This window comes from Poeciliopsis prolifica, unplaced genomic scaffold (assembly GCF_027474105.1).
Source record: "Poeciliopsis prolifica strain line A6 unplaced genomic scaffold, Auburn_PproV2 SCAFFOLD022, whole genome shotgun sequence".
Classification (NCBI taxonomy): Eukaryota; Metazoa; Chordata; class Actinopteri; order Cyprinodontiformes; family Poeciliidae; genus Poeciliopsis; species Poeciliopsis prolifica.
Window position 1 is genome coordinate 3,106,016 of NW_026562397.1, and position 18,461 is coordinate 3,124,476.

General features: G+C 42.5%; 2 protein-coding genes, 1 non-coding gene and 2 pseudogenes across 5 annotated transcripts; 1 reads left to right on the top strand and 4 right to left on the bottom strand.

The window, feature by feature from the left end:
- The first annotated feature begins 1,020 nt into the window (after window positions 1-1,020).
- On the top strand, window positions 1,021-18,198 carry rrp8 (ribosomal RNA processing 8). Of its 3 annotated transcripts, none has more exons than XM_055045473.1 (8): window positions 1,021-1,354; window positions 13,892-14,020; window positions 14,124-14,385; window positions 14,950-15,817; window positions 16,254-16,383; window positions 16,462-16,568; window positions 17,278-17,374; window positions 17,725-18,198. In XM_055045473.1, the coding sequence occupies exons 2-8, from the start codon at window positions 13,916-13,918 to the stop codon at window positions 17,836-17,838; spliced, it is 1,683 nt and encodes a 560-aa protein (XP_054901448.1). In that variant the 5' UTR covers window positions 1,021-1,354; window positions 13,892-13,915; the 3' UTR covers window positions 17,839-18,198. The 3 variants fall into 3 exon arrangements, with proteins under 3 accessions (XP_054901448.1, XP_054901447.1, XP_054901450.1); XM_055045472.1 differs by lacking the exon at window positions 1,021-1,354 and adding an exon at window positions 13,750-13,767; XM_055045475.1 differs by lacking the exon at window positions 1,021-1,354 and having other exon boundaries at window positions 13,767-14,020; window positions 14,953-15,817.
- On the bottom strand, window positions 4,890-5,060 carry LOC129370029 (U2 spliceosomal RNA; annotated as a pseudogene).
- Window positions 5,077-7,178, bottom strand: LOC129369829 (lysophosphatidic acid receptor 1-A). Its single transcript, XM_055045477.1, has one exon. It carries the CDS (start codon window positions 6,703-6,705, stop codon window positions 5,650-5,652), a length of 1,056 nt encoding a protein of 351 aa, XP_054901452.1. The 5' UTR covers window positions 6,706-7,178; the 3' UTR covers window positions 5,077-5,649.
- Window positions 6,956-12,500, bottom strand: LOC129369714 (uncharacterized; annotated as a pseudogene).
- Window positions 7,246-7,430, bottom strand: LOC129370028 (U2 spliceosomal RNA). The gene has a single exon (XR_008607012.1). It is a non-coding gene; the product is annotated as a U2 spliceosomal RNA (small nuclear RNA).
- Window positions 18,199-18,461: the final 263 nt, after the last annotated feature.

The following is an 18,461-nucleotide window of genomic DNA, read 5'->3' on the forward strand; positions in this document are numbered from 1 at the left end:
GGTCACTGAGCAACTTGTTAGGACATAATGGCACCGATTTGGCACCATTTAGATTTTGACCCAACTCGCAAATAAAACAAATTGATTGCATTTGTATCTTTTTTATTGCCTACAAATAAATTCATATTCAAAGCAAATTATGAGAGAAATTATACTTGATACAAGTAATATTGAGATTACAACAAATTTTATATGGCAGTTATAAAATACAGGTTGGAAAGGAACATAAATGGCTGTGCGACACAATCACAAAGGAGGAATAAATTGAGTACATAACTATAGTACTGTTGTTTTAAGATCATATATATGAAAGTATATGTAATATAGTATATAATTAAGTATATGTAGTGTATTTATATACCACAGGACAATGTGTTCCACTCTTTTTCTGACCTGTGTTCTTGGTCTGTGCAGGAGGAACATTTGGCACCTGGAGTTGGGACTGGTGTGCTGTCTGGTAAAGAAGTGCAACTACGTGATTGCAAACACCTTTACCAGCTGCACAGCTACAGGAATAATCCAATAATTCAGCCTTTTCTTTTCCAACACCCAGTGATATCTAAAATAGACAACTGTTTTAGCAACACATATATACATCCATACATATAGCATGTTTAGCTTCAAACAAGTAGGTTCTTGTTTAGGTAAGCTTCAACAACAACAGCAGAAAAAAAACAGACTATGTTGCAGAAAACAAATAGTGACAAATAGTGACCACTGAACAGGAAGATGTTAGAATAAGTTCTGAGTTGTCCAGAAGATGTACATGAAAGTTCTTCATCTTTCATTGCGATCTTTGTGTAGTTCATATATTGCAGCTAGCGGTTAGCTTGCTAAGCTACGTCTTTTCTTTCACACATTTATTGGTGGGCGAATTCGCCGCTGCGATTTCCTCCGCATCAGCGAAAGAAAGTGCTGGCAAATTAAGTAAAGATGACGAAAAGGACCGGAGGAGGATATAGTCACCAAAACAGGAAGTGACCCAGGGTTTTCAGGTGCAGCATCCGGTTGTCGTGAAAAAGGTCTACTGTAGATCTCACCGCCGACAGAGAACCAATAGTCCTCTTAACAACTATTCCACAAAAATAAGTATGCTCTCCGCTTTTAGATTTTCTGCATCTTTATTCATCCTGCCTCCTCTCCTCTTGTTTGCCGCCGTCGAGCAAACAGCGAACGCCGCAGAGCGGGACGCAAAGTGGCCACAGCCGGAGCCGCGGACCAGACCAGCCACAGCCGCCGCCAGCAAGCTGACAAAACACTCTCAACAGAACGAAACGTACCGGAACGCAGAGAATCAACGGAGGAACTCTTCTGCTTCTTGGATGGACAGCGTGTTTTTGAAACCAAGGACCCGGTAAGTATCAGCCTCCTTATGGTCCGCCTGTAGGAACAGCACGTCAGAAAGTGTAGTTCAGTCTTCTTGAGGAATAGCGTCACACACCACAACAGGTTCGAAAACAAAACCGCAATTTTATTTCCCCACCGGAACCCGGCAATTCCGCTCTAATCCACAGCTGAAAAGTCTGCTAAACAGTTTACTCCTATTTTATTATAATGTTCACCTTCTTCTACTCATTGACTAACAAAGTAACAAACCAAGCCGTTATCAGTTAAGAAATAAAAATTAGAATAACGAGGACGCCAGCCGACCCGCCATTTTACATTTCTTCCACCGCAGCTCAATCAATTCGTTCTTCAAGTTCCAATAAAACCACAACTTTAAGGTTTTCTAAACAGCCTTAACGCTTCTATTTGTTTACTTCTCCCTACTCCCAAACGAAATAGCACATTCTATTCGCTTTATATTTATGTATAACACGAGAAAAACACCGAGGACGCCAGCCGGGCCGCCATTTTGAATCCGCTACAGCTCAAGCAACTAAAAACTTATTCTCAATAAAACAAGAACTTTAAGGTCTGCTAAAGAGCCTTAAAGCTTTAATTGATTTACCTCTCCTTGCAAATTCTACTTCTACTAGCTATATTATTTAGCAATAAAACTAGAAAAAACGACAGCCGGTCCACCATTTTAACTCCCACCACCGCTGTCTGATCATTTATTAATAAACCCCACCTTACACATTTGCTAAACAATCTTTTAGTTCACAATTAATTTACTCTTACTTCCTCAAAACAAAATAATCAAAAAAGGCTTTTATAAATAATTTCAAACAATTGTAACCTGTTCAGTGTTGTATAAAGTACTGAAATCTCGGAGTTAAGTAAAAGTATAGGTACCGCACCAAAATATGACTTTGGTCAAAGTAAAAGTAACTGATTGAAATGTTACCTGAGTTAAAGTATTAAAGTATCTGAAATGTCTTGTACTTAAGTATGGAAATTACTGCAAAAATGGATGTACTCAAGTAATGTAATGAAAAGTACAAGTAAAAAGTAAAACAAGGCAGTTTAAATGACATTTTTTATATTTTGGTAAACTTGTTAAATACACGTAAAATAATGTACACAACAAAGTGCAGGCAAAATGAAACCTGCTAATAGATATACCTGCAGGCATCATTCAGTTAAGAAAATTAGGTGCTTTACTTAAATCACAAGGTTAACTTAACCTGCTTTACAACTGAACCAGCTTCTTAGTATATATACCCTCCAGGACAGAAAATACAAAGTTTCTATAAGCCTCAAGTTTTCCCTTTCAGTAAGGTCAGTGCTGAAAATGAGAAAAATAAATAGTCAGTACAGAAAATGTGGCCAACATGAAGAAAAAAACCCATTACGATTACTCTACTTCACACACTATAGGTGCACACAACTAGTCATTATGCAAAAGAAAAAAAGAATTGAGAGGGAAATGCAGCTTATTTGGCATCTGAAGAGGGAGAGCTGAATCCCCTCTCCAACAAGCAACCCAGCTACATCAAGGACACTTGGGATTTCTTACATAAAATATGGAAACACACCTATCATCAGGGACATTGAAAGCTTGTACACTAACATCGAAACAAACAGGGGACTGGAAGCCATCGGGAATGCCTCCAGGAGAATCTGGACCCCACCCGACCAGACAACATTATTCTTGAATTATTGAAAATCAGCCTTGAAAGAAATTACTTAATGTTTGATGACAAAGAAAAGGCACAGTCATGGGAAAATGCTTCTCACCATCGTATGCCAACATCTACAAGGCAAAATGGGAAAGGAAAACTTTCCACCAGAATCCAAAACAACCGGAAGCTTACTACAGATACCTGGACGACATCTGGGGAATCTGGAACCATAGCCGATAAGAACTAGACCACTTTTTCCACACACTAAACAACAATCACCCTTTCATTAAGGTCAAACCCACAATAGATCCCCGCCAGGTGGTCTTCTTGGACACCACCACTTTCAAGGGAGAAGGTTTCCTCAGAACGGGCAAACTGGACAGTAAACTCTACTTCAAACCAACTGTTTCCGCCCCAAAAGTCTCACAGCACACAGATCCAACATTAGAAACAACAAGAAGATGGAGACCACTTTGGTCCAGCACTTCCTTACACATGGACTTGACTCCTTCAGAACCAGGCCACTCACCCACAACCCCAACTGGTCGAAACGAAAAAAATGGATCCAGGAACAACAATGGATCAAAATGCTTGACACAAGACAACCTCAATGACCCTTTTTTTTCTTTTATTAAACTGCTTAATATAACTACAAGAATTTCTTCCCTCAATGAAAGCAATTCCCCATTTATTTTTTATACAGTTACACTGAAATTTCTTACTTTTCTTTTAAAAATACAATCCATCAATTAAATTAAACTAAAAGAAGATAAGAACAAGGATATAAATAAACAAGGACTATGTATCTGAAAAGTTGAGCAGGACCGGGGTGACTCCCTACAAAGTTCAGAGCCGTCCTGTCACTCCAAGCGGCACTGGTGTTCAAAGGGGATCCTTCCCGCCTACCTCACCGGGAGAGCCAGGCATTCACTCCTACAGACACAAAGGTGAGTTTCACTTTCTGGCTAACATTAGCTTTAGCTTATGCTAGTAGGCAATATTTTTGGACATTTTTCTTGTTAAAGTCTGTCATTTAAGTATAAACATTTTTCATCCATTCTAAGGGACAATGTTTTTACCTTACTTTCAAGTATATTATGTAGTTAGATTACGATTCAGGCCTTTTTGCTGCTGAAGTTGTCGCTTTTAGAAAAATGTAGCCATGTTCCTTTAAGTCTCTGTGTTATTTTGTTTTATTAAAAATAGTTTTATGGCTAGAAGGTTTAGCAATCTAAGATATGTCTAATTATATTTTGACTGCACAAAAAACCTATTTGAGATATCTCTAATTACATTCTGACTAGTCGAAATGACGTCAGCTTTACCATTGAGTTGTATGGAGACTTCAAATCAAGATATCTACACCGAATTACTGACTGAAATACACATTTCAGATATCTACAGTTAAATTTTGACTAGTCCAAAAGGTAAATTCAAGATATCTTGATTTTAGTTTTGACTAGTCATATTTCTAATTAAAGATATCTCTATTGAGTCCATAATTCAAGATATCTTAAATGAATTTTTTGGATAGGAGAAATGTAGTTTTGACTAGTGGAAATTAAATTATAGATATCTTAAAAGTAAATAATGACTAGACAAAACTTAGAGATATCTTAAATATAATTTTAACTTCTCAAAATTCCTTTTAAGATATGTAATGAGATACCTTGAATTATTCAACTTTTCTATTTAAGATATCTTGAATTTGCATTCTGTCCAGTCAAAACGTCACTGATTTACGTGGTAATTTGAAAGTTTAATAAAACAATGAAAAGTAGTAAAAACGAAAGAAGATGTTTATGAAGACACCATATTGAAAATGGACTGATGATTGTAATATAAATCCTTGAATGCTGTTTTTTTTCATATAACAGTGAAAGGGGGTGCACCGTTCCTGGAGGTACTGCAATACCAGGTCGATGCGTGGAGTGGACAGAGCAAGCCCCTATTCCATCTCCCTGTTCCAAAAATCAATTTAATATATGGTCCCCGGGTAGGGGACGTATCAGATATTAAACTGATAAGAACAGATTTTTTTTGTGAAGTTGATACTTTAATCATTCACCATACAGTCCATCTGCTCCATCACATGACATAATCATAAAGCAGCTTCTGTTCAGAAACCAGAATGGTGGTGAATCTATGAGGAGTTTGCTCATGCCTCAGTTATGGGAAAGGTAACATGAAAATGGGTCTCAACAGTTTAGTCTCTGTGTGTCTTGAATTGTAGAAGTTCCAAAGTTAAACAAACTGAATGGTTATACTGGCATTACCATTTCACAGATTACTTAAATAATTCATATCATCTTTGCTTGTAAAAAAAAAAAAAAAAAAAAAAAATCACCTTTAACACAGAAAAACAACATACTGCTAAACAAAAATACGAACACCCAGTCAGAGTCCCCGAACATTAGACTTCCCCTCTTCCTTCATATGGTTTTTCCATCATTCTTTTTACTTCCATTCTTCTTTTTTGTCGTTTCTTCATTGATCTCTCCATCATGTTGATCAGTTTGTGTCATCTGTTTGTAAATTCAAAGAGCAGTCTATGATCTGTCACATTCACATCCCTCGTTTCGTATTTACCTAGTCTCAGGCAGAACAGCTACAACTTTCAGGCTTCCTTTTTGCATTCATTTCAAACCACCGAGTGCTCATTGTGATGGTGATGGACGCCGCCAGCGCCCAGCACCGTGTGGTTGACCGAAGACGCCGAGCGGTCGGATCCGTCCACCACCGCCCCATTGACGTTCTCCTGCCGCTGGCAGCACAAGATCTGCTTGAAGGTGGCGCTCATCTCCTTGTCCCGGTATGAGTAGATGATAGGATTCATAGCCGAGTTGAACTCGGCAAGGAGCAGGAAGAACTTCTCATAGTTGAGGACGGTGCAGCTGGAGCAGAAGACATCGAGAAGTATGAGGACTAAGCCTGGGGTCCAACAGATTATAAAGGCACCCAACACAATGACCACAGTTTTGAGCAGAGACATCATTGTGTCTCGGTTGCGTCGTGGGCCAGAGCTGTGCCGCGACATCCTCATGGTTCTCTGTCGCACATAGACAAAAATGTGGGCATAAAGAGTCACCATCACGACAAACGTCACCAGGTTAAACACTGCCCAGAAGATCAAGTAGGAGTTGCTGTAAAGCGGTGCCATACTGGAGCAACTTTGCAGGGCGCAGATACAGTTCCAGCCCAAACTGGGGATTGCCCCCATCACTATGGACATAGTCCAGATTATAACGATCACCACCACTACACGTCGGTTGCTCATACGCGTATGTAGCTGCATGCGGAAGACAGTGATGTGACGCTCTATGGCGATGGCAAGCAGGTTGGCCACCGAAGCTGTAAGACTGGTATCGATCAAGCCTTGACGCAACAGCCATGTTGAAACACTCAGCCACCTTGTGTTTGGTCCTGTGTTGAACATTAAGTACAAGTAGGCCAGTCCAGCAAAAAAGTCAGCAGCCGCCAGGTTGGCCATCAGGTAGTAGATTGGGAAGTGGAATCTCCTGTTGATGTAGATGGCGACCATTACCAGAAGGTTGGCGAGCATGATGAAGATGCACACAGTGATGCCCAGACCCATCACCAGCCTGCTCACGGTGTTCCAGGTGGTAGCCAGGTGCTTTTCACTGCGGTTGTAGAAGAAGGCAATGGTCTCGTTGTAGTAGCACTGCTCTTCATCCATGATGGTGGTGATCGTTGAGCTTGATGATGTCCAGCGGGGGTGGGGGGGAAGGTTTAAGGTGGTTTGGGGATCCTGGATGTCCAAGTCAAGTTCGGTTCGAAAGCCCACTCTGCATGCGCAATTCCTCTGTCAAAGCCGCCGCAAATTGGACTCCAGATCCAATAAAGAGACAGGTAAACCTTTCATTTTAAGTCCAAATACCAACACAGTCCCCGCACTAACGCGTCCTATAAGTGCGTCAGAGTTTGTGTTACTTTTCCCGAGTCCTGCGCCGGTTCAGGATGCGGTCTGCTTGATGCTCTCCGCTCCGGCTCCGCGCCTCTCTGTGCAGGCGAGTCTCTCTCCTTCCCTCACTGAACGCCTGCCACACACAAACACACGCACACGCCTACACGCACGTCACACGCACTGTCACACGGAGCGCGAGAAGGGTCTGCACGTGACGTCACACACACACGCACTTGCACCGGGCAATGAAATAAACTGATGATTGTAACATAAGTCCTTGAATGCTGTTTTTTTTTTTCATATAACAGTGAAAGGGGGTGCACCGTTCCTGGAGGTACTGCAATACCAGGTCGATGCGTGGAGTGGACGGAGCAAGCCCCTATTCCATCTCCCTGTTCCAAAAATCAATTTAATATATGGTCCCCGGGTAGGGGACGTATCAGATATTAAACTGATAAGAACAGATTTTTTTTTTTTTTTTTTTTTTTTAAGTTTATTGTTACATTGGGACATTTTAAAATCATAACATTATGCTTTTATACAGAAGTCTTTTCCATTTCTCTTTTTAAAATATCACAATTTCAATTAAGTTAAACTAAAAGTAGGTAAGAACAAGGATAAAACCATCTCAGTTAAAAGTTGCACAGGACCGGGGTGACATCCTCAGAGTCATCCCGTCCCCCAAACAGTGATGGCACTCAGCGGGGGTCCCCCCTCATGCTCCTTCCCTCCAACCTCACCCGGAGAGCCAGGCCGACGCTGCCGTCCGTGAAGCTCCGGCTCCTCCGTCCACGGAGGCGCAGGCGATTCTTCTTGGTGGCTGTGTCCTTGGCTCGCCACCTGCAGCTCTTGATGTTTTCCTCTTCTCTGCCGCCATTCGGATCACAGCCACGGGTGTATCTGCCTGCGCCTGCTCACCAGCAGGTTTCTGGAGGTCCAGATGGCGTCTTTGATGGTGGCGAGGGTGAGCCACATCTCTGCAAAGTCTTTTCTTGTTATTTTCTGTTGGCTCACCCCGTACAGCACGAGCTGTGCATTGAGGACCTCCCCTGCTGGCAAGTGTGGGAATTGCGAGGAGCCGGCCGTTGCCACAGGTCCTCAGCAGCGCTGCACTCCCACAGCAGGTGCCTCACCGACTCCGGCGCGCCACAACCGGGTCGGGGGCAGATGGACGTTGCGGACATGCCGCGGGAGTGCATGACGGCTCTGACCGGGAGGATCCCATGAGCCGCCATCCATGACATGTCCTGGAGTCTGTTTGGGAGGACGGGGTGACTCACGTTGCGCCATACCGTGGTGGCGTCCCCATACAGGAGCCCGCACACTGGAGTCACTGGTTCCCGGTCCTGCAAACGATGATTAGTTAAAATCCTGCTCTCCTCTCCCTCCAGTTTAAAATGTTCTAAAAATCTTTGTATAAAAGCATAAAACGGTGGGAGGTTAAAAGCCACAGGGGTTCTAAAATCACTTTTTAGAAGTTTTAATTTTCTTAAATATGATCCCATCCAAAACCTTGTCATAGCATTTGACTTTTCATTTGTGGAGACGTTTAAAGCTTGTTTAAAATGCGTGCTGGTATAAAAGCTGCCTAGAAATAAAAACAGATCTGGAACTCCTTTCCCTCCCTTTTCTTTCGGTTTAAACATTATGTCTCTTTTCAATCTTTCCCACTTGGAGTTCCAGATGAAATAAAAAATGGCTCTTTGCAGCGCTAAAAACACTCTCCTAGGAGGGATAAAAACAGAACTGGTTAGTAAAAACAGGGGTAAAATCACATCTTTGACTATTAAAATCTTTCCTTCTATTGTTAAGCTTCTCATTTCCCAAAACCCCAGTCTTTGTTTTACTCTTTTTATTATATCCGTCCAGTTTGTCTCTCCCCCTCCGTTTTTGTCAAATTTTACTCCTAGTATTTTTTGTTCTTCTTGTATCTGTAGTTGTATTTTTGTCTTGTCACTATTTTTCCATGGGCCGTAAAATTGTGCTTTCGTTTTTTCTTTGTTTAGTTTTGACCCCGACGCCTTCCCAAACCATTCAGTTAACTGTAAAACCCTCTCCACTGATAAAAGATCTGTACATAAAATGTTAAAATCATCCATATATAAAAGACATTTGGCTTCCTGCCCTCCACTCCCCGGTATCTTGACTCCTAAAATCTGTGGGTCCCTTCTCAAGACCTGCGCCAGCGGCTCGATGCAGGCCACGTAGAGGAGGGCAGATAACGGACACCCCTGACGGACACCGCAGTTCACTTTCACTGCTTTTGTCAAAAACCCGTTAACTAGAAATCTGCTGGAGATATCTCGGTACAGCAGTCCCACCCACGCTACGAACCTCCCTGGAAATCCCATTTTTCGCAGTACCTGGAAAAGGTACTGGTGCGAGACCCGATCAAAAGCTTTCTCAAAATCTAAATTTAGGACTATCAGCCGAATGTTTCTGTCTCTCGCAAAACAGATGGTGTCTCGGATCAGTACCAGGCTGTCCGTGATCTTCCTCCCTGGCACGGCGCAGGCTTGATCCGGGTGGATTAGATCCCCCAACACTCGGCGCATCCTAGCTGCTAAAATCTTGCTAAAAAGCTTACAATCTACGTTTAAAAGTGTGATGGGCCTCCAGTTTTTTAAGTCCGTTTTGTCTTTATCTTTATGTAAAAGTGTCACTATTCCTGTTCTGAAAATCCGTAAAACCGGGGAGTGTGTCTAGTTTGCTAAAATCCGTAAAAACAACAATTAAATCTGGTGCTAAAATGTCCCAAAAAGTCAGATAAAATTCTAAAGGAGAGTCCATCAGAGCCTGGAGATTTTCCTCTTTTAAAGCCCTTCAATGATTCTAAAAGCTCTAAAAGGGTAAAATCCTGCTCTAAAAAACTACTTTCTGTGATACTTTTTTCAATAAAATCCAAGGTTTCTTTTATGTTGTCTTCGTTTACTGCTTTTTCTGCATATAATTCACCATAAAATGTTTCAATTACTTTCTTCTTTTCCTCTATCTCCGTTACTATGTTGTCATTGTTTGATTTCAGTTCAGGAATAAAACTTGGATTATTTATTATTTTCTTAAAAAAGTATCTGGTACATTTTTCTCCTTCTTCTATTTCTCTTTCTCTACTTCTTAAAATGACTCCCTTACTCTTTATTTCTGCTAAAATACTCATTTCTTGTTTTACTTCTCGTATTTCTTTATTAAAATCAAAACCATGTTGATTTAAAAAATAATACCTTTGTAATCTCTTCTGCAGCCCCATCATGCATCTCTGTTCTTTCTTCTTTTTATTTTTCCCTGCCAGTCGGAAGAAAGTCTGGGTCCTACCCTTCACCATCTCCCACCACTGTGCTCGTGTATCGTACAGGTCTTGGAGGGTCTGCCACTCACGGTACCGCTCCCGGTACTGGCCGACCAGAACCTGGTCTTCCAGCAGGGAGCGGTTGAGTTTCCACAGACCTCTCCCTGTCTTCGCACCTGAAGGGAGTGAAAGCGTGCAGGACAGAAGGAGGTGATCGGAAAAGAAAACCGGTGACAATCTAGCATCGGTTAGGGCGCAATCCCTGATGAAGAAATAATCAATGCGAGAGGCTTTAGAGCTGTCATCACTGACCCAGGTGAAGCCCTCCTCTCCAGGATGCATAGTTCTAAAACAGTCCGTCAATTTTAAATCCCTAACTATTCTTTGTAATAAAAGCGATGTTTTATCAAACTTAAAATCCTGCTTGTCTCTTTTCCTATCTTTTCTCGTTAAAATGCAATTAAAATCCCCCCAACTATTAAAGGCTTTCTTCCTAGCATGTGGGGCTGCAGTTCCTCTAAAAAGTCGTACCTGTCGTGCTTGTCGCTAAAACCATAAATATTTAAGAGGTTAAAATCCTGTCCGTTAAAAGTCAGATTTGCTAAAAGTGCTCGTCCTTCTTTCACCACAGTGTTGCCCTTCACCAAGATGTGTGGGTTGTTAATTAAAATGGCCACACCATCATTTTTATTTTCGTTTGAGCCGCTCCATATTGACGGTCGTGGCCATAAATCCTGCCACCGGGTGTAGTTCTTTAAAAACGGGAGTGCACATTCTTGTAGTAAAAACACATCCGACTGAACGGAGCTTAAAAAGGATAAAACACTCTGCGCTCTAACTCGCGACTTCACACTTCTAACATTTATGGTTGAGAAGGTGAAAGCCATGAGTATTATGGTTAAAAACAGGTAAGACATTTTAAAGGAATAAAACAGTTGTATCAGTACGAACGGGCGTGACCTTAATTAGCGTCTTGCTCAGAGACTGTCCTGTGGACGGAGCTCGTCCTCCGCCCCGTATGGGTGTACGGGGCAGGCCGGAGCTCCGGTCCCCCTCCGGACTCTCGGGTTTGGTCTTTTTTCTAAAGCCGGTACCTTATTTGGGTCCTTCGGGGTTGATTGGTGAGCAAGTTCTAAAAAGGAGGCCTGGCTGTATGAGTCCGAGGGGGAGAACATGGATTCCTCCCCGAGTGAGCCGAAGAGTTCCTCCAATCTCCCCCTCTTCTCCGCCATGTTGGTGACGTCGGGCGGGGATTCCGATGCCGGCCTCTTGGCCAGCTGGGCGTCGGGGAGAGGGGCATCATCGCTACTGTCCGTCTGGGACTCTTCAGGATCCAAGCTAGCTCCGCCTTCGGTCTGCATCTCCCCCTCCTCGCTAGGTGTTTCGAGCTGGGGGAGGGGGGCTTCCTTCCTCTCCCCGTTTCCCGCCAGTTCCTCCTCTCCTCCTCCAATCAGAGGGCTTGGCGGGAAATTTGAATTTTCCGGCCCAGCAAAGCCGACTTGCTCCGTTACATTTCCTATTTCTGTAACTTTACCTTTCTTTAGTTTATTCGCAAACGATTTTGGACAGTCTCTGAACAAATGGTCCTGTTCTCCGCACAAATTACATTTCCGCCCGTTCGTACATTCCTCAAAAGTGTGTCCCACCTCTCTACACTTACCGCAGAAGACTTTATCGCAAGTTTCGGCCAGATGACCGTGTTCGCCGCACTTTCTACATAACTTCGGTTGGCCCTGGTAATGAATGTAGCCTCTGTTCTCCCCCAGGACTATCATGGATGGGAGATGTTTCAGGCCCTGGAAGCCCTGGGGGTCTTCCCATTGTTTAATGGGGACCCTCCAAGCGCAATTCCAGATGCCGTCCGCATCCCGCACCTTCATAGCCTGGCCTTTCACAGTGCAAAATCTACCCAGCCACATACAGATGTCTTCGGCACTGACAGTCTCATTGAACATCCTGACAATCACCGTTTTCAGGGAGTTGTCAGTCAGTTTCTCGACGTCAAATGCCAAAAACTGGGTTTTCGCGTTCTCGAAGCGGGTCCAAAAATCTTTTAAAAGTGCGGCGGAAGCAAAACTGAGGTCGTATCCCTTGTTGAAAGGCAGGGTAAGGATACAATTCAGGTCATCTGGCCGAAACTTTAGCGTTTGCTGAATCAATTTTCTGGAGAAATCCAATCTCGTCAGTCCGGTGTCCTTTCCTCGGTCGTTAAATAAAAAGCGGACGCTGTGGTGCCTCCGCATGCCGGCATGGCTAGCCGCCATGGTGGAGGCACCACCCGTGAGAGGAAACGGTAAAAACTTTACAAAAATCCAACAAATAAATAAATAGTCAATAAATAAATAAATAAATAAATAAATAGCACAGTAAAAACGCGAATAAAATCGACCTAAAAGGATGAGGTATTTTGCACTAGAGTAGCGGAAAACAACTCAACCTGGGACAGGTTCTATTTACCTCAAATCAGTGATAACAGCCAAGTCACAAAGACTACCGCTATCACCACCCAACGGAGGCGATCGCTGATCTTAGCCAAAAGGCCGAGAAGCGATAACCCATTTAACTGGGGAGGAAACCATATAAATCTCGTACACTCCATTCTGGCTAACGGTTTACAAATTTTGACATCTTATCACTGACAAAACAAGCAGTGCAAATAGAAAGTATTATTTATAAATCACTGATGTTGATTTGCAGTGGTAAATAAAAATGAATGAGCCACATCAAACTACAAACTCGCATGGAAAACTAAACGATGTGGTTTGTTTCTGGTCACATGACATGCCTAAAGCCAATAGGAAGCCTGAAGGATGAAAGTCGTTTAAAGAAAAACACTACCTTACATAAAAGCTTAAACATTAGCAAAGCTGTGATACCCAATGGCTGCTATTCATGCCATTGGATTTACATTTGAATACAATGAATACAACTGTGCGATAGAAATGAATGAAGCCTTTCACGGTTTTTGGCTCTAAACAATGAGCTTACAGCGCTCTCTAGTGGAGAGTTAGAGTCTCTTCAGCAAAAAACTGATACTACTAATTGTCAACACTAAGACAACTAGATGAGGGCAAGAAAAAGTCTCAATGCAGAAAAATAAATTGTGAGGGGAGGGAAGTAGTTCAGTTAAGCTAGTTTTACTTTGACAGTCTTATCATTTGTTTTGGTTCACATGCAAAATAATAGAAAGACAAACTATTGACCAACTCTGACAGTAGATCAGATCAGCTAATTTACCACAGAGATCGCTTATTAATAATCACAAAACTTCGTATAATTATAACAAAGATTCTTTTGTCAATATTTTTTTATATTTTATGTTTGTGTTTATTTATATTTCACAATCTCACACACGACTGTATTTCAAAATAATATAAAGATAAAAACTAGCCAGTAGTTTTTTTTTAAATTATACATTAACATTAGTCAGAAACGACCAGAGGAGAACGACGAGAGACACAGATAAAACTTCTTATCCCAGACTTCACTCGTCTTTTCACTACGTCATCCGCCCGCGTCCGCCGTTCTGTTTTGCTTCCTGGACGCACGTGAGTCGAACCACCTTGCCACGGCGCTCCCTTCCCAAGAAACTTCACTGCAGCTTCGTGCAGCATTCTTCGTTCTCACGCACATTTATTTATTTCTAGCCAGTTTTTTTTCTTTTCTTGACAGGAATCGAGAAAAACAAACAAAAAAATGTTTAATGAGGACGAGGACTGGAGTGACGAACAAGAGGGACGAATCCTGAGCAAAGCTGTCTTCAAAACGTCCCCGAAGGCGAACAGCAGCCTACATCTACAGGTAAACACTTCATAGTTTTAATAGTTTATTAGTTTCTACTTGTGATAAATTTCCCTTCTTAAAAAAGAGGAAGACTTGTAATTGTCCTCTCTGTCTCGGTCAGTCCAGTGTTGGGAGGAAGAGTCTGCTGCGGACCCTGGAGACTCTGGGGTCAACACCAGACTGGAGGAGAGGCGAGCAGGAGCAGGACAGCGGCAGTGAGACAGAGGTCCCTTCATCACCCAGCAAGAAGAAGAGGAAGAAAAGGAGGAAACACGGAGAGCAGTCAGAGGAGAGGCAGGAAGGAGGAGACGAACCTCAAGCTGTCAAAGAGAAACCTGAGCTGAAGAAGAAGAAGAGGGAAAACAAACCAGAGTTACTAACTGGTTAGTAACTCTTAGGATGCAGTCGGACTAGGACTGCATTTATTGGGATGAGTGAAAAATTCATCTTTCATTGCGGCAGCATGATTTCACACAGATAAAGTTGGAAAAAGTGTCGTCATTGGGGAGCAAAAGTTCTGTCCCTGGTTTAAACTTTATGTCAGAGCTTATGAACCACAAATAACTGCTGAACTTTAGATTTAGACAATTGAATAACAACAACTGATCTCTTAGTAATGTTCTAACATTTTTTTTAGTCAATTGACAATTGGCACTGGTGTGCAGTTTTTTAAATCAACAGATTCATTTTTGTTAGTTTGCGAGTTTCCTGCTGTAATAAAAGAGCAGTTTGCATTAAGGCTCTTTAACAGGGTTGTCAAAAATGCGGGCAGCTCTGTACATTTTTGCAAAGCTGTTAAAGAGAAAAACAGTCACACAACACATGAATAATCCTTCATACCCAAACTTTTCCTTGGGCTCCTATAAAATGTTTAAATTTCCACATTCTGTACCATTCTTGAGTGAAGAAGTGATTCATTTGTTTTGTTTTGTTTGTTTTTTCTGAAGTAGCCCCAAAAGCACCAAGGATGCCTTCAGGGGAGACAGAAGTTGAAAAAGTTCCAGAACCTTCGCTAGAGACTGTAGACAAACATCAAGGCCTAGAGAGGCTGAGCAGGCAGCAGTGGAGAAACAAGATGAAGAATAAGAAGAGATCCAAGAACAAGTTCCGCCAGAACAAACCCGAGGACGCTGCAGACGGAGCTCGAACCGCCGATAAACGGGAACCAACAGAAGACGTCAAAAAAGATCCACACAACGGGGAAAACCTCAGCAAGATGGCAAACCGGAAACGAAAGAAGGAGAAGGTGAAAAGGACGAACACGGAGAGAGAGGCAGACGGACGCAGCGCGGTGAGAGGGCGAAACCAGCCGGAGAAGTTAAAAAGTGGACCTGAAGGCTCTGCTGAGGGATTAGAACACGGAGCAGGTGAAGTTCTGGTGGCGAGCACCGACCGACAGAAACCCGAGCTGAGCAGGGAGCGGAGTCTGAAAAGGCAGAAGCTGCAGAAGATCCTCCTCCGCCAGGAAAGGGTCAGCGCCGAGGGTCCAGCAGAGAGGACGGAGATGGAGGCGGCGGTTCCGGTGGCGGCGGTTCCGGTGGCGGCGGTTCCGGTGGCGGCGGTTCCGGAGGCGGCGGTCCCGGCGGCGGAGCAGAGCCGCTCCGACTCCCTCAGGTCCCGCATGGAGCAGCGCCTGGAGGCGGCGCGCTTCCGCTACATCAACGAGCGTCTGTACAGCACGGCGAGCGGCGAGGCCAGGCGCATGTTCCAGCAGGACCCAGAGGCATTCTGGGTGTACCACAGAGGATACACGGCACAGGTCCAGAGGTGGCCCGCCAACCCGCTGGACGCCATCATCGCTTACATCCACAAGAGGTCAGAGCTATTCATCCACCCATTCACTCTTCAGCCATCCATTCACCATCCATTCACCATCCATCTATTGCTTTGATTTGATCATATCAGTTTGTCCATCAAATGCACGGAAAAAATACGACTTTATAACCAAATTGCGACTTAACATCCCAAAATAAAGAGTCACTGTTTTTAAGTAAAAGAAAAAAATCAAATTTATATATATATATATATTATATATATATATAAGTGTTCTTTAAGAACATTTGCTGTAAATAAATAACTGCTGCAGACGTAGCTCTGCTCTGCTCTGTGAAAGTGATGCTTTTATTGTTCCCCGCTGTGAGGAAACTGCCTTCATCAACAGCAGAGGGAAAAACAGTTTCACAAAGACCATTCTTGTTCAAAGAAAGCAGATTTTATTCATTTACTTTCTTTTGATTATAATTTGCTGCAGGTCACCTTCCCTGGTGGTGGCGGACTTCGGATGCGGTGACTGTAAGATCGCGCGCAGCGTGAAGAACAAAGTGCACAGCTTTGACCTGGCTGCCGCCTGTGACCTCGTCACCGTCTGTGACATGGCCAAAGTGAGTCGGCTGCCGTCTCTCTCTCTCTCTCTCTCTCTGTGTTTTTCTCGTGTGTAAACATGCAGCTTGCCCGTGCAGGTGCCTCTCGGTGACGGCTCTGTGGACATCGCCGTGTTCTGCTTGTCCCTCATGGGGACCAACCTGGTGGAATTCCTGGCAGAAGCCAACCGCGTCTTGAAAATGAGGTAAACGAGGGAAAGTTGATTGTACATGTCAGCGTTAGCCTTGCCGTCATATTTAAACCACTTGGACTTCTCCACGTTTTGTCGCCTTACAACTACGTAACGTGGCTTATGCAGTGCATCGTTTCTAAATTGAGGCGTTTTTAAGCTTTTATTTAAAATAAAAAAAAAGAAAAAGTGTGACTTTTATTTGCATCTTGTTCTTTTGAGTCGATGCTACATAGAACGGCATTGTAAAGCCGCAAATTGCAGAATGTCTCTCTGCCAGCTTTGCATATCTAAACATTGTGAATTGTCACCCAGTGTTGATTGGATTTACTTCACACTCAGTCAAATTCATTGACAGACTCATCAAGGAATCCAGTAATCGATTAATCGTCACCTGCAGTGTACAAACTCAAACATGAAAGAACAGCACAGTCAAAACAGTAAACTAACTATACAAAAATATAAATACACATTTTGCATTCAAGATATAAAAAGGAAAACCTTCACTTGTCAGTGAATAGAGCTGTGCAAAAACTGAAGCTTCAAATTCTGCAAAAAAGGGAAAAAAAAAATCTCCTATTTAGATCCTTTTACTATCCAGTTATACAGGTGACACATAGATGTTTGCGGTCGTACCTTTCACCTGCAAATTATTAGTAAGGTTAGCAGTTTTGCATGAATCTATTTTGGTATGTTTACATTTTTTTATGTCCAATCATTCCAGGGGCGTCCTGAAAGTTGCAGAAGTCGCGAGCCGATTCGACAACGTGCAGAGCTTCACCTCTGCACTCGCAGGCCTGGGTTTTAAGTTGACATCCAAGGTGAGGACTCGAACATCTCAAATGTGATGTTAGAAACAAAAAAAATGTCTTTCTGTGCCAAGACTTTATCACATAGTGAAGGCACGCGGCATGAGCTGGTGGCTGTCTGCAGCATTTTTTAAAAAAATTTGATCATTTGTAGCGTGTGGCGCAGCGGGCAGGAAACCACCAGCTGAAAAGAACATTACGTGAACTGGTTTATCATTGGCAACAAACAGATGGTTAAATGCAGTGAGCTTAGATAACCTGCAACTCATTCAGATCAAGATTTTGAGCGTGTCAGCATCTCGAGTTTAGGTAAAAAGCTGCGGAAATAACTGTCTCGTCTTTTTTTTTCTTCTTTCTTTTAGGATACAGAAAACAGTCACTTCTTCTCCTTCCAGTTTGTGAAGACAGGAAATGTTCCCCAAAACGTGAAGAAATTGAGACTGCAGTTAAAGCCTTGTCTGTACAAGAAAAGATGAGGACAGTGGAGAAGTCGATGTGTAAAATGTTGCTGGACGTCAGCAGGTCATTTGACTGACCGAACCTCTGGGCTTCCTGTAGTCGGCAGGACTACAGGCGGACGATTGGCTGCAGTTTCGATACAGAAACAGAAAATGACCCCAAACTCTTCATATTTAGTTTCCTTTTACTAATGTATTGGTGGAATGTGTCTTTGACCTGAAGAAACCCAAAAACGCAGGCTGGCATAAACTGAAGAAAAGCCAAACTTCCTTTGTGTTTAACTAAAACGCTACAGCTGGTATTCAACCAAGACTGCACAAACATTTCATGTTACAAAAAGATTTGTAAACACAGAATAAATATCTGCCATTATTGTTTTCTGGTTCAACCTGTTTAAATTAAGTAATTTGAAGCCATTTCATTCTATCCTTATTAGATATTTGCTGAAATGATCATTCAGATGGTTTTAAGTTTTTAAGACATTTCATGTATATTCTGTTCCTTTTTCTTGTTTGTTTGAAAAGTTTATTACAAATAACTTCTGAAACAAATTTGTTTTTCATGTATTTTTTTAAATTGTCTTAATTTTTTCTTTTAAGTCATTTGAGAAAACCAAAGCTGAGTTATTTGAACAGATTCA